The 14,046-nt window shown below is 42.0% G+C and overlaps 1 protein-coding gene across 2 annotated transcripts; it reads right to left on the reverse strand.

The window, feature by feature from the left end:
* Nucleotides 1–6,847: 6,847 nt before the first annotated feature.
* pex12 (peroxisomal biogenesis factor 12) lies at nt 6,848–14,033 on the reverse strand. 2 transcript variants are annotated; one of them, XM_084178773.1, is made up of 3 exons: nt 13,611–14,033; nt 10,831–11,369; nt 6,848–10,715 (listed from the first exon to the last, which is right to left on the reverse strand). In XM_084178773.1, the coding sequence occupies exons 1-3, from the start codon at nt 13,731–13,733 to the stop codon at nt 10,325–10,327; spliced, it is 1,053 nt and encodes a 350-aa protein (XP_084034899.1). In that variant the 5' UTR covers nt 13,734–14,033; the 3' UTR covers nt 6,848–10,324. The 2 variants fall into 2 exon arrangements, with proteins under 2 accessions (XP_084034899.1, XP_084034900.1); XM_084178774.1 differs by having other exon boundaries at nt 13,641–14,001.
* Between the last annotated feature and the right edge of the window lie 13 nt (nt 14,034–14,046).

Raw genomic sequence — 14,046 nt, forward strand, 5'->3', positions numbered from 1 at the left:
CAGTCCTTCACGGCGTAGTGTGTTACCAATAGTTTTCTTGGTGACTATGGTCCCAGCTGCCTTGAGATCATTGACAAGATCCTCCTGTGTAGTTCTGGGCTGATTCCTCACCGTTCTCATGATCATTGTAACTCCACGAGGTGAGATCTTGCATGGAGCCCCAGGCCGAGGGAGATTGACAGTGCTTTTGTGTTTCTTCCATTTGCGAATAATCGCACCAACTGTTGTCACCTTCTCACCAAGCTGCTTGGCGATGATCTTGTAGCCCATTCCAGCCTTGTGTAGGTCTACAATCTTGTCCCTGACATCCTTGGAGAGCTCTTTGGTCTTGGCCATGGTGGAGAGTTTGGAATCTGATTGATTGATTGCTTCTGTGGACAGGTGTCTTTTATACAGGTAACATACTGAGATTAGGAGCACTCCCTTTAAGAGTGTGCTCCTAATCTCAGCTCGTTACCTATATAAAAGACACCTGGGAGCCAGAAATCTTTCTGATTGAGAGGAGGTCAAATACTTATTTCTCTCATTAAAATGCAAATCAATTTATGACATTTTTGACATGCGTTTTTCTGGATTTTGTTGTTGTTATTCTGTCTCTCACTGTTCAAATAAACCTACCATTAAAAATATAGACTGATCATTTCTTTGTCAGTGGGCAAACGTATTATGAGCTGATTATATCTTGTGACGACCTAGGCTGTGTTTACACAGCCACCCTAGGAACCGAAATCAGATTTTATTTTGTCCACTGTTTTACATGTGCCCCATGTCAGATTTGCGCATTCACACTAATGTAGTCCCTGAAGTAGAACACGGGAGGATCGGGTTTGTATCAGGATTCAAATCCACATATGGAGGGCTGTGTTTACACAAGCAGCCCAATTCTGATCGTTTGTCCAATTTATTGGCAAAAGATCTGAATAGGCTGCCTGTGTAAACACAGTGAAGGTGGTATAAATTGGTAGTCAAGAGAGCAGAGTCATGTGTTTTTTTGCTGTTTACACATTGGGGAAAAGATCAGATAGGTGTCAGATATGCAAATAATTGGCAATAGATATGAATTGGGCTGCCTGTGTAAACACTGCACTAGTTTACAAGTTATACAGATAAGCCAATTCTCAGATCCTTCAAGTTAAGACAGGCCATGCCCCATCTAATTTGACCATCTTCCCTTACATAAGAATATTTCTGATGAGCTGCCAACAAAATGTTCCACTTTGTTACTTCCAGAGCTACTTTAAAGGTTCCAGACAGTTTGGATATCTTAATAAGAATCAGACTTATTGTATAGGTGGCATCTCTCAAATTTCAAAAGGCACTTGCACATCTGAGCTATCTTTTTTGCAGGTGCATGGTAACAATTTGAATAAGATGAGAAAAAAAAGATGAGACAAAAAAAGATCCCAGCATACTGCTCTTGCTAGTATCAATTCTCTGTAATCTGCATCAATGGAAATTACTATCCTTGTATCCTTTTAAATGGGCTGTGTACTCCTAATAACCTCTGTCTTAAGATGTATTACTATAGTAAACACACATGACACTCACACTAAAGGTATGAATTATCCTTTTATATTTTCTTTCAGGAGTAAATTATTTCAACCACTATATGGTGTTAAATACCTCAATTTGAGAATACAGATAATGAATCAACAAGTTGTGCACAACCACTAAATTTGTCTAACCTAATACCTTTGGAGGATTTTACTTGCATGAAACAGTTCAGCACTGATGAATTATTGCAGTCTGAGGTCCTTGATGTCCATGTAGCTATAGATGAGTAGGCCAGTTGAATCCCACAACAGAAGCTCCAACACAGGTGCCAAATCAAAATGTATTTGTCACATGCGCCGAATACAACAGGTGTAGACCTTACAGTGAAATGCTTACTTAAAGTCCTTAACCAACAATGCAGTTAAGAAAGAATACCCCCCAAAAAACACAAAAAAATACAATGTAAAATAATACGAAATAAAAGTTACAAATAATTAAAGAGCAGCAGTAGAAATAACAATAGCGAGGCTATACAGTGGGGGGAAAAAAGTATTTAGTCAGCCACCAATTGTGCAAGTTCTCCCACTTAAAAAGATGAGAGAGGCCTGTAATTGTCATCATAGGTACACGTCAACTATGACAGATAAATTGAGATTATTTTTTCCAGAAAATCACATTGTAGGATTTTTTATGAATTTATTTGCAAAATAAGTATTTAGTCACCTACAAACAAGCAAGATTTCTGGCTCTCACAGACCTGTAACTTCTTCTTTAAGAGGCTCCTCTGTCCTCCACTCGTTACCTGTATTAATGGCACCTGTTTGAACTTGTTATCAGTATAAAAGACACCTGTCCACAACCTCAAACAGTCACACTCCAAACTCCACTATGGCCAAGACCAAAGAGCTGTCAAAGGACACCAGAAACAAAATTGTAGACCTGCACCAGGCTGGGAAGACTGAATCTGCAATAGGTAAGCAGCTTGGTTTGAAGAAATCAAATGCACTCTAGCAAACTTCAGACGGGCCTGGACATGTACTGGCTTAAGCAGGGGGACACGTCTGGCACTGCAGGATTTGAGTCCCTGGCGGCGTAGTGTGTTACTGATGGTAGGCTTTGTTACTTTGGTCCCAGCTCTCTGCAGGTCATTCACTAGGTCCCCCCGTGTGGTTCTGGGATTTTTGCTCACCGTTCTTGTGATCATTTTGACCCCACGGGGTGAGATCTTGCGTGGAGCCCCAGATCGAGGGAGATTATCAGTGGTCTTGTATGTCTTCCATTTCCTAATAAATGCTCCCACAGTTGATTTCTTCAAACCAAGCTGCTTACCTATTGCAGATTCAGTCTTCCCAGCCTGGTGCAGGTCTACAATTTTGTTTCTGGTGTCCTTTGACAGCTCTTTGGTCTTGGCCATAGTGGAGTTTGGAGTGTGACTGTTTGAGGTTGTGGACAGGTGTCTTTTATACTGATAACAAGTTCAAACAGGTGCCATTAATACAGGTAACGAGTGGAGGACAGAGGAACCTCTTAAAGAAGAAGTTACAGGTCTGTGAGAGCCAGAAATCTTGCTTGTTTGTAGGTGACCAAATACTTATTTTCCACCATAATTTGCAAATAAATTCATTAAAAATCCTACAATGTGATTTTCTGGATTTTTTTTCCTCAATTTGTCTGTCATAGTTGACGTGTACCTATGATGAAAATTACAGGCCTCTCATCTTTTTAAGTGGGAGAACTTGCACAATTGGTGGCTGACTAAATACTTTTTTCCCCTACTGTATACAGGGGGTACCGGTACCGAGTCAATGTGCGGGGGCACGGGTTAGTCAAGGTAATTGGGGTAATATGTACATGTAGGTAGAGTTATTAAAGTGACTATGCATAGATAATAAACAGAGTAGCAGCAGGGTAAAAATAAGTTAAACAATGCGAAAAAACACAAAATAGCACGGTTGGTTAAGAGTCCATAAAATGCCAGCCATCCCCTCCGGCGCCATTTCTCCTACGGACATTACGGCAGCCATCCCCTCCGGCGCCAAATCCTACTCCATAAATATTTCAGGTTACAGAGGTACATTGTGCTTGAACCTTTTAACACTTGTCTATAAACGTCAAAATCAAACTGTACTTGACTTTACAACAACTTCATTTATTAACTGTAATATTATTACCGCTGCCCATCACGGAGCAGCATCCCTCAGGATGCACGTGAATGCTACCTGCCCTGTATAGCTAGCTACACCATGCAAGCTAGCTGCACAGACAAAAGTCAAATTCCCTTTGTGTACAATTCTCATATGACCTAAATGTCTGTGGCATATTGGTTATGTGAACGTCCAACATAATTTATAGTGTGTGGTATTTCATAACTTTTTCTTACCTAGCAAAGAATTAAGGCATTTTAGTGAGCTGGAGCGGTAGCTGTCTGACTCAACAGCATTTGCAGATTTCGTGAGCATAATGCCTGCATGCTAAAGTAAGATTAAAGAACTGGTCACGACATCCCGAGACCACCCTGCCTGTGATACACTGGACTGCTCATTTAGTTAGGGTTACACTTGCATGTCTCAAGAGGGCCAGATGATATATAAAACATCCAAATTGCTCTTCTGATGATGGGCAGGGAGGAAGAAGCGAAGCGAGAGGGATAACTAGGCCCAAAATCTGTCTTCTGCAACAGGTAGTGTTTTTTACGCTCACCACGTGAGTTTTTGTATGGGGGTCAATGAGTGTCGAATTTGGTTAACAAAAAAATGAGTTGCTTATATGCTCGAATAGACATTTCGTAATGCTTAAGTTGTTACGAGTGTACTGATATAGGGCACATGACATCCCGGCAACATTGAGAAAAAATTGGAGTTGTGCCTGTTGTTCACACGCGTATCTGCTCTCTCATTGGCTAGAATGGCCCCACCTGATCTTGCCTCCTCCCGACTGCCTTCCATTTTTGAAGACATGTCTTTTCATAGAGAGGTCACTTGAGTATCTGGTCAATATAATGGATAATCTGTGTGATGGGCTACATTCTCCTTAAAATTATTGTGATTGTCCAATCCTGGCCCTGGTTTGTTAAATTAAACAACATTTACAGCTGTTTAATCATTGCACGAATTTGACAAGTAATTAATTGTCTCAAGTGATAGCCAATAGAACACCCCAGCACACATGGAGATTACCTAGCTAATCAGGTTAGTTTACTTAAAATAATATTTCACAACTTGTATTCTTTCTCTTACTACAGGAAGGACAAGGCTCTATTTCTTGTCGTTTATTACAAGGCCTCTGATTATTAAGTCTTTGAAGTAGCAAAGAGGATGAGACTAACTGGGTGTTTTTATGTTTTTACTTTTGACAAAGCTGCCAGTAGATCTTCAACAATGGAGTGGTTAATGTTTTCTTGTAAAATGTGTCTAGAAACAGTTTATTTTGGCGTAATGTCTGCAATTAAGTTCCTGGTTTTTATCCTAATGAGAAAATCAACAGGCATATAGCATGGTCTTCTGAACCTATGCTGCAGCTTTGATGATGAAATGAAGAATTTCCTGACTCGGTATTGACACTCAACAGTGTCACTGACCAAAGTGTGATTGATTTTAATATTTTCTCTGAGCTGTTATATCTAAATGTGCGGTTTGTGACTTCCTACAAATACCTAAATGTGTGTAATGGCTGGTTTAATCTCATCCTGATGATATTCTGACTAGAACAGACTTGTTTTCTATTTTTTTTAAATTGCAGAGGGATATTTGGGACTTGGAACGAGTTCCCAAATGTAACTTTGCAACCAATGGTATGTAGCCCACAGACTAGATCCTTAGTTTCCTGAAGTCACCCTGGCCCATTTATCCTCCGGATAATGTTCCCATTAGGCTTTGGTGGGACGCTATGATGAGATGAAGCATTTCCTGACTTGGTATTGTCACCCCAGGGTGTCACTGATCAAGGTGTGATTGGTTGTAATCTTCTCTCTGAGCTGTTAAATCTAAATGCCCTCTGAAAGCGTAACTGATGTGGGGTGAGCCTGGGGTGTATTAATTAGTCTGACAATGTTGCAAAATGTTTTGCAAAGGAAACAGTTTACTCCAAACTGAAAACATTTTGCTACAAAAGAGATTTCTATTGGACAAATTCAGGTAGGGATCCCTCCCAGTTTCGTTCTGTTTGGTTTCTAGTGAAAACAACCCTGGTGTGCCATCTTAGAATTGTATTTCCATATGTCCTACCATCCTACTACACAGTAGTGTGGATTTTATGGGTTGAACCAAAACAATGCAAAGTACTTTGAGACTTTGTACTCTGCACACTTGTTGCTCGGTTGACGCAAATCTTTTTTGGCATCGAAGGCCCCCACTTGTCTACCATTTGCATAGATGGGAATCAGTTTAACCCTTTACTGCCAGTTAACTGGTCGGTGGACATTTGGAATGGATGGCTGTATACTCTAATATGGTGTTGTCTTACGTTTCAGAAGTTGTATATATGTATAGCGGACGTTTTACAGGCTCCTTATCAATTATGCTCTGCATTGTTGGAAATTGACCCGTAAGTAAGCATTTCACTGTTAGTCTACGAAGCATGTAACAAATAAAATGTGTTTTGAGCTGGATCCATCTGACCTGAGGTGCATCACATTCTCAAGACTAGGCCAGCGTCCAAAGGAAATGGCCTTTGTCTCTACTCTAAACATAGACTGGGCCGGACTCCAGAAACTTTTGAGCTGATGTTTTAATGAGTGAGCTGGATGAGAGGCCATATCCCCTCTATCATATTAGCTGAACTCTCCAGCCAGACCGCAATCGATCACATTCACCTAAATCGGCATGTTGGTTGTGACCTGTTTCTAAATTTAATTTATTGCAGACGTTTAAAGGGATACTTCGGGATTTTGTCAATTAAGCCCTTTATCTACTTCTCCAGAGTCCGATGAATTCATCGATACCACTTTTATGTCTCTGCATCCAGTATGAAGGAAGTCAGAGTTAGTTTCACGAGCCAATGCTAACTAGCATTAGCACGATGACTGGAAGTTTATGGTATCTACTAGCAATTGCACTAAAGCTCGTTAGCAACTTCCTTCAAACTGCACGCAGAGACATACAAATGGTATCCACAAGTTTATCTGACTCTGGGGAAGTAGATAAACGGCTTCATTGCCAAAATCCTGAAGTATCACTTTAATGAAAAGTGCCTGTTTGAACACCAAGTAAATATATATATATACACACTGAAAAATATATAAAACTGTCACGAGAATTGTTATCTCAATGATTGAAGTCAAACACTAATTAAATCTTTGAATAATTCCCAGAGGGGTAAATCTCTAGGTTAAATTAATTAAACAAAGACCCCTTAATTGCAATGGTCAGTAGGTTTATTCATTGAGAGCGCTCTGAAAATCATACAATGCACAACGTTTTTTATACCTCTACTACGCCCCTAAGTGGGCCAATGAGAAAGCTCCTAGCCCATATTTAGGCAATTGTCACATTTCTCTGTAAGCTTGCACAGCAACCTAGTTGTCTCTTCCTGTACTGGTTTCAGAAGACACAACTACTCTGTTGCTGGGCAGATATGCATCTTATACAGGCACATACGGTGGGGACATGCTTCTCAGTGTCTAGTTTTACATCCTGTTTTCTGTTATCGGTTTCAGTTGCTTTCCGCTTGCATAGATCTAAAGATAAGCCAAAGCCTTTGTTTTACTTCTAACTAAGCTTAACACATTATTAGATTATAGTCTTATTATTCTTAATACATTTCACAAAGTGGAGTGTAATAATTAGTAATTACCAAATTATTCTATCAAAAACGCAACATGCAACAATTTCAAAGATTTTACAGTTCATATGAGGAAATCAGTCAATTGAGAAATTCATTAGGAAGTAATCTATGTATTTCACATGGCTGGGAATACAGATACTGTACCGCCGAAAAAAAATGCTAAAAAGACCATTGGGCATCTTGCCAGAATTCAAACAAAATTAGCACAAGTAATAGAGAATTTCCATGGAGGCTGCTAGCTAAATATGCTAACGAGCGCAAATGAAAATAAACTAATTGCAAAGACAGACAATCCAGCTCAAAGTTATACATATAGGTAGGAGCTACCAAATGTTATTTTTGTTGAGTTTGGACATTTACAAGCGAATGTGAATGAGAGACATTGTGCAAATGAACAAAGTTTTGAGGCACGCTTGTCTGAATGAAGAACGGTACTGGCTCTGAAGCAGCATGCCTACACCTGTGTGGAGTCTGGGATTCGCTAGGGCAATGGGCCTGCCTGCTCTGCGAAGATTGTGGAGGAGCAGAGAGGAGAAAAAACCCAAGCATATCAAAAGATAGCAGTGGTAGCTGTACAGATAACTCATCCAAAGGTCCTTGACTTCTAAAACACGACAGAAAGCTTACACAATATGATGCCCCGTCACCTTAGTCATTTGCTTAGATAACTAGCAAGTTAAACTTAGGGGTCACGTTAACGCAGAATTCTTCATTTTTCACACCGAAAAAATATATAAAATGCATAAGTCTCTTGCTGCGTTTTGTAAACGCAGATCTAAAATGCTTCTTATTGTAATTTTTGTTCTGCATCAGACTAATTTTGTGCTCAGTTGCACTTCTCCACTCCAATGACAATTCACGAACGGCATTCAATCAACAGACAGCACTGACAATGTGTAGTTACTTTTCTCGGTGTAGCCAGCCTACTTTTCTCAGGTAAAATGCAAGATTAACTTTAAGCAAAACATTAGGAAATGTAGCTGGCTACATTCTTTCTATGATAAACATTGGAAATATGATGGCCATGCATCGGTTTTGCAAAAAAGACCTTGCTTTTTCATTGTAAGCTATTTTACTTGTGTGGCAGCCAGCCAAATAGCGTTGCACTTCTGTTGTCATCTGATGAAAATGAAGCTATTTTCTGCCGAATGTGTTGCACCAATGTATTTTATGTGAAGGAAAACTATAGTTGCACGTCCATGATCACTCTTGAAACAAATGACACTTGACTTTCAATATAAAACGCGACCCCTGTCAATACACAGCTGGACTCGCCTGCAATACATTAGGAAATAAAGCAGATCGCATTAATTTCACCTGTCACATTATTTTACAAGTTGACTGCAGGCATTTACTTAAAGTAGTGGGCTGCAGGTAGCTTGGTGGTTAAGAGCATTGTGCCAGTAACCGAAAGGTCGCTGGTTCTAATCCCCGAGCCGACTAGGTGAAACATCTGTCGATGTGCCCTTGAGCAAGGCACTTAACCCTAATTGCTCATGTAAGTCGCTCTGGATAAGAGCATCTGCTAAATGACTAAAATGTAAATGTAGTTACAAATATTAACATTTATTGAACAACTTAAAATAGTTTCAACGGTATTGGCGGCACTGAAAACCATCCCTTGGCTATTTCCAAATACCCCGGTATAACCCAAGCCTATTGGATGCACTGCCAAATTCTCTAAAATGACGGAGGCGGTTTATGGTAGAGAAATGAACATTCAATTATCTGGCAACAGCTCTGGTGGACATTTCTGCAGTCAGCATGCCAATTGCAGGCTCCCTCAAAACTTGAGACATCTGTGGCAAAACTGTACATTTTAGAGTGGCCTTTTATTGTCCCCAACACAAGATGCACCTGTGTAATGATTATGCTGTTTAATCAACTTGATATGTCACACCTGTCAGGTGGATCGATAATCTTGGCAATGGAGAAATGCGCACTAACAGGGATGCAAAAAAAATTGTGCACAAAATTTGAGAGAAATAAGCTTTTTGTGCGTATGGAACATTTCTGAGATCTTTTATTTCAGCTCATGAAACATGGGACCAACACTTTACATGTTGCGCTTATATTTTTGTTCAGTATATATTTGTCCAGGCCTCAATTGTGCCTTGACTAGCACCATTCATTCTCGCTGTCAATAATTCTGTTATAATAGGAACTGTATTCACTGGTTAAATGAGTATTCAAATGGTTGTTGCCATGTTAGAGAAAAAAGTATAATTGCAGCAGTGATGCCTGCCAGCAGTAATCTTCTCTGATTGAGAGATTTAAGGGGCTATCATCGTTAAGTAACATAGATGGAAAGCACTGAATATTTAAATGCATGCACTTCGAAATTAATTTTTTAACTTTACCCCAGAAGCATTTACCTCCCACATCATATGAAGGAATGCGCCTACCTGATTTAGGGGACACAGTGAACAGTTGGAAGTTGGCCAATTTCATTGTAAAGTGTTTCCTTGGTGTTAAATACAGCCTGTGAACAAACTTAAAATGTATAAATTGATGGTTCGGATTACGGGATGACAAGGTCATATTTTTCCCATACTCTGTTCCAGTTAAAGCATGGTTCAGATTCAATTCACTCTGTGGACCATACTTTTTTAATGGCTAGCTCAGAATGAGCTTTCCTAAAGTTGTTTATATATTATAGAGATCAGTCCTTTCAGGAGGCCTCATAATTGATTGATAAATCCCATCATTGGATGTTTCGGTAGTTGGGTTTCCCAAGGGGAATAGCTGACCTAAGTTGTAAATATAGGAAAAGGGAGTTGATATTGAGATAAAAACAGCTGCATTGGGCCTTTAAACTATCATAACTGCTAGGGATATGTTTACATTTACATTTTAGTCATTTAGCAGACGCTCTTATCCAGAGCGACTTACAGTTTTTTTTTTTTATACTGGCCCCCCGTTAGTGCCTTAAATTATTTACAAATGGTCATAAGGGATATAGTCAATAACTAACTAATCAGTTACAGTATAAATTGTCATTGTGACATGATTGTCAAAGTCCCTCATGGGAATGGAAATAAGATTCTCTCTAGCTCTCTGGTGAGTAAATCTTGATGAGATGATGAAGTTCAGTGGGGTACCCAGTCATCGGACATCTCTGGTTGGCTTTGATGTAGACATAAATACAGCGGTAACAGAAGACAAAACCAGAGGTGGAGAGAACGGTATCATTGGTGCGGACCTTGCAGCAGAGCGGACATACTTTGCTCTGTCTGGTCAGTGGTTGTTGGTCCTGGAGGTGGATGGGAGGGGGTGGTGTGGGATGGGAGGTCAGGGTCTTGATGGTGCTCTGGTTCTCTGAGGAGTACCACCACTCGAGGAACTGCAGGAAAAACACTCCCAAGGAGAGACTAGTGGAGAGGGACAGAGCCACACCCCCCACCACTGTCGACGTCAGCCTCCGCAGCCTCTCACCAACACTGGGAAGAAAGAACAACAGAGGGAAGTATGCTTATAGGCTAAATGCTTTAAAAGTGAATAAAGCTCTTTGAACTCGGGGTCCCTTGAGACAGGATGTCCCAATTTCATTCTTACCTTGAGCCGATGGCCGTGGAAGGGGTGGCTGGTTTGAGGTCCATATTTGTGATGTCATGTCCTGTGAGGTGAGCCAGCCTGACACCTGCCAGCCACAGAAATGGTGAGTGGGTCTTGGCTAGGCCAAACACATACAGCAGCTGCTGGCAGAAGACCCAGCTGTCCCAGCCCATGCTGACATAGGGGTAGGATGCCAGGAAGGCCCTGTACATCCTTTGCAAGGGCGTCTGTGGTAGGCGGATGGAAAAATCATCCTCGTCCCTCTGCTTGGCCAGTACCTGTTCCAGCTTGGCCCTCAGGTAAGGAACGAGGGCAAGCAGGATCAGCGAGCACCAGTGGTGTTTCCCATGCAGACCCAGGTGAGCTGGCCGCTCGCGCCCCGAAGCAGCAACGCGCTTTAGGCTGTAAAAGTTCTCAGAGAATGAGGCGCTAGTCCGTGACAGAAAATGGTGCTGAAGCAATACGTCGAGAACAGCGTGAATCTCGTCAAATCTCCGCCAGAGGAATCCGTAGCGAGAGGGGTTGGACTCAGCCAGAACCTGAGGTAATAGTTGAGAGAAGTTAGTTGCATCATATCAAACTTGAATCATACATTAATATCAGTGCAGCAAAGTCAGTATATGGACACCACGTATTAAAAAGTCATACAAGGTCTAATACAAACTATTTAACACATCAAGTGATCCAACATCATAATGCTATTTCTGTAGTCTAGTAGGATACCTTGATGGGCCAGCATTCTCCAACTCACCTGCACAAATACACTGCTCAAAAAAATTAAGGGAACACTAAAATAACACATCCTAGATACGAATGAATGAAATAATCTTATTAAATACTTTTTTCTTTACATAGTTGAATGTGCTGACAACAAAATCACACAACAATTATCAACGGAAATCAAATGTATCAACCCATGGACGTCTGGATTTGGAGTCACCCTCAAAATTAAAGTGGAAAACCACACTACAGGCTGATCCAACTTTGATGTAATGTCCTTAAAACAAGTCAAAATGAGGCTCAGTAGTGTGTGTGGCCTCCACGTGCCTGTATGACCTCCCTACAACGCCTGGGCATGCTCCTGATGAGGTGGCGGATGGTCTCCTGAGGGATCTCCTCCCAGACCTGGACTAAAGCATCCGCCAACTCCTGGACAGTCTGTGGTGCAACGTGGCGTTGATGGATGGAGCGAGACATGTCCCAGATGTGCTCAATTGGATTCAGGTCTGGGGAACGGGCGGGCCAGTCCATAGCATCAATGCCTTCCTCTTGCAGGAACTGCTGACACACTCCAGCCACATGAGGTCTAGCATTGTCTTGCATTAGGAGGAACCCAGGGCCAACCGCACCAGCATATGGTCTCACAAGGGGTCTGAGGATCTCATCTCGGTACCTAATGGCAGTCAGGCTACCTCTGGCGAGCACATGGAGGGCTGTGCAGCCCCCCAAAGAAATGCCACCCCACACCATGACTGACCCACCGCCAAACCGGTCATGCTGGAGGATGTTGCAGGCAGCAGAACGTTCTCCACGGCGTCTCCAGACTCTGTCACATGTGCTCAGTGTGAACCTGCGTTCATCTGTGAAGAGCACAGTGCGCCAGTGGCGAATTTGCCAATCTTGGTGTTCTCTGGCAAATGCCAAACGTCCTGCACGGTGTTGGGCTGTAAGCACAACCCCCACCTGTGGACGTCGGGCCCTCATACCACCCTCATGGAGTCTGTTTCTGACCGTTTGAGCAGACACATGCACATTTGTGGCCTGCTGGAGGTCATTTTGCAGGGCTCTGGCAGTGCTCCTCCTGCTCCTCCTTGCACAAAGGCGGAGGTAGCAGTCCTGCCGCTGGGTTGTTGCCCTCCTACGGCCTCCTCCACGTCTCCTGATGTACTGGCCTGTCTCCTGGTAGCGCCTCCATGCTCTGGACACTACGCTGACAGACACAGCAAACCTTCTTGCCACAGCTCGCATTGATGTGCCATCCTGGATGAGCTGCACTACCTGAGCCACTTGTGTGGGTTGTAGACTCCGTCTCATGCTACCACTAGAGTGAAAGCACCGCCAGCATTCAAAACTGACCAAAACGTCAGCCAGGAAGCATAGGAACTGAGAAGTGGTCTGTGGTCACCACCTGCAAAACCAGTCCTTTATTGGGGGGTGTCTTGCTAATTGCCTATAATTTCCACCTGTTGTCTATTCCATTTGCACAACAGCATGTGAAATGTATTGTCAATCAGTGTTGCTTCCTAAGTGGACAGTTTGATTTCACAGAAGTGTGATTGACTTGGAGTTACATTGTGTTGTTTAAGTGTTCCCTTTATTTTTTTGAGCAGTGTATATCAGCATGTGTGCAGGCTTTTGTTCCAGCCGTTTAAAATAATCAACCGTTGTTGGATAAACATGGTTTATAGTTTCTTACTGGGGTGTATTTATTACGTCTTTCTTCGGAAACAGTTTACCGTTTAAGAACCAAAAGGAACGGGGAAGGTCCTACCTGAATTTGTCCAATAGAAACTAATTTTGTTGCAAAATGTTTACCGTTTGGAGTAAACTGATTCTGTTGCAAAACGTTTTGCAACAGACGAAACGTTATGCAACAGACTCATTTTTACATTACATTTTAGTCATTTAGCAGACACTCTTATCCAGAGCGACTTACAGTTAGTGAGTGCATACATTTTCATACTGGCCCCCCGTGGGAAACGAACCAACGGCGTAATGAATACACCTCAAGTGTCTGCTGATGTAGCAAAAATTACAGGGGTGAGAAAATATCGTCGAACCTTCACAGCGTGTCGCAAGGCGGGTCTTACCGCACCCATCAGGGAGTCCTGTGCCAAGACCTCGAATATCGACGGTCTGTCGTCTGCAGCTGCAGTTGTCAAATGTGCACCACGTTCCGCCATGGCTGGTGACTTCAAACACGGTTGGCAAAAGGCTTAATGACCTAAATAGTTAGCCAAGTTGGCTACAGTGACCGCGAGTGAAGTTAGTAACGTAGTTCGCTTGCTTAGTAGTTTACCACTTTATACTACACAAGTTCAACAAATATAAATAGCTAGCTACATCAATTTCCACTGATGAAAATGGGACAGCCAAATCATAAAGAGGCATAGCTAGCTACCCTGATTTATTTAATTCAAACGTTACTGTTGAGCTGCTGGTGTTGTTTTCGTGTTTCTTTCACCTACTTCGTGCCCCTCTGTAAAGATAGTCCGG

Source organism: Coregonus lavaretus (assembly GCF_964263955.1).
Source record: "Coregonus lavaretus genome assembly, chromosome: 15".
Taxonomy (NCBI): Eukaryota; Metazoa; Chordata; class Actinopteri; order Salmoniformes; family Salmonidae; genus Coregonus; species Coregonus lavaretus.

Excerpts from the sequence above, each read along its gene's own strand:
- pex12 (XM_084178773.1), bottom strand. The coding sequence starts at position 13,733 with ATGGCGGAACGTGGTGCACATTTGACAACTGCAGCTGCAGACGACAGA. Across the intron at positions 11,370-13,610 it reads CCTTGCGACACGCTGTGAAG|GTTCTGGCTGAGTCCAACCC; the intron begins GTTCGACGATAT and ends CTATTACCTCAG. Across the intron at positions 10,716-10,830 it reads TCCACGGCCATCGGCTCAAG|TGTTGGTGAGAGGCTGCGGA; the intron begins GTAAGAATGAAA and ends CTTTCTTCCCAG.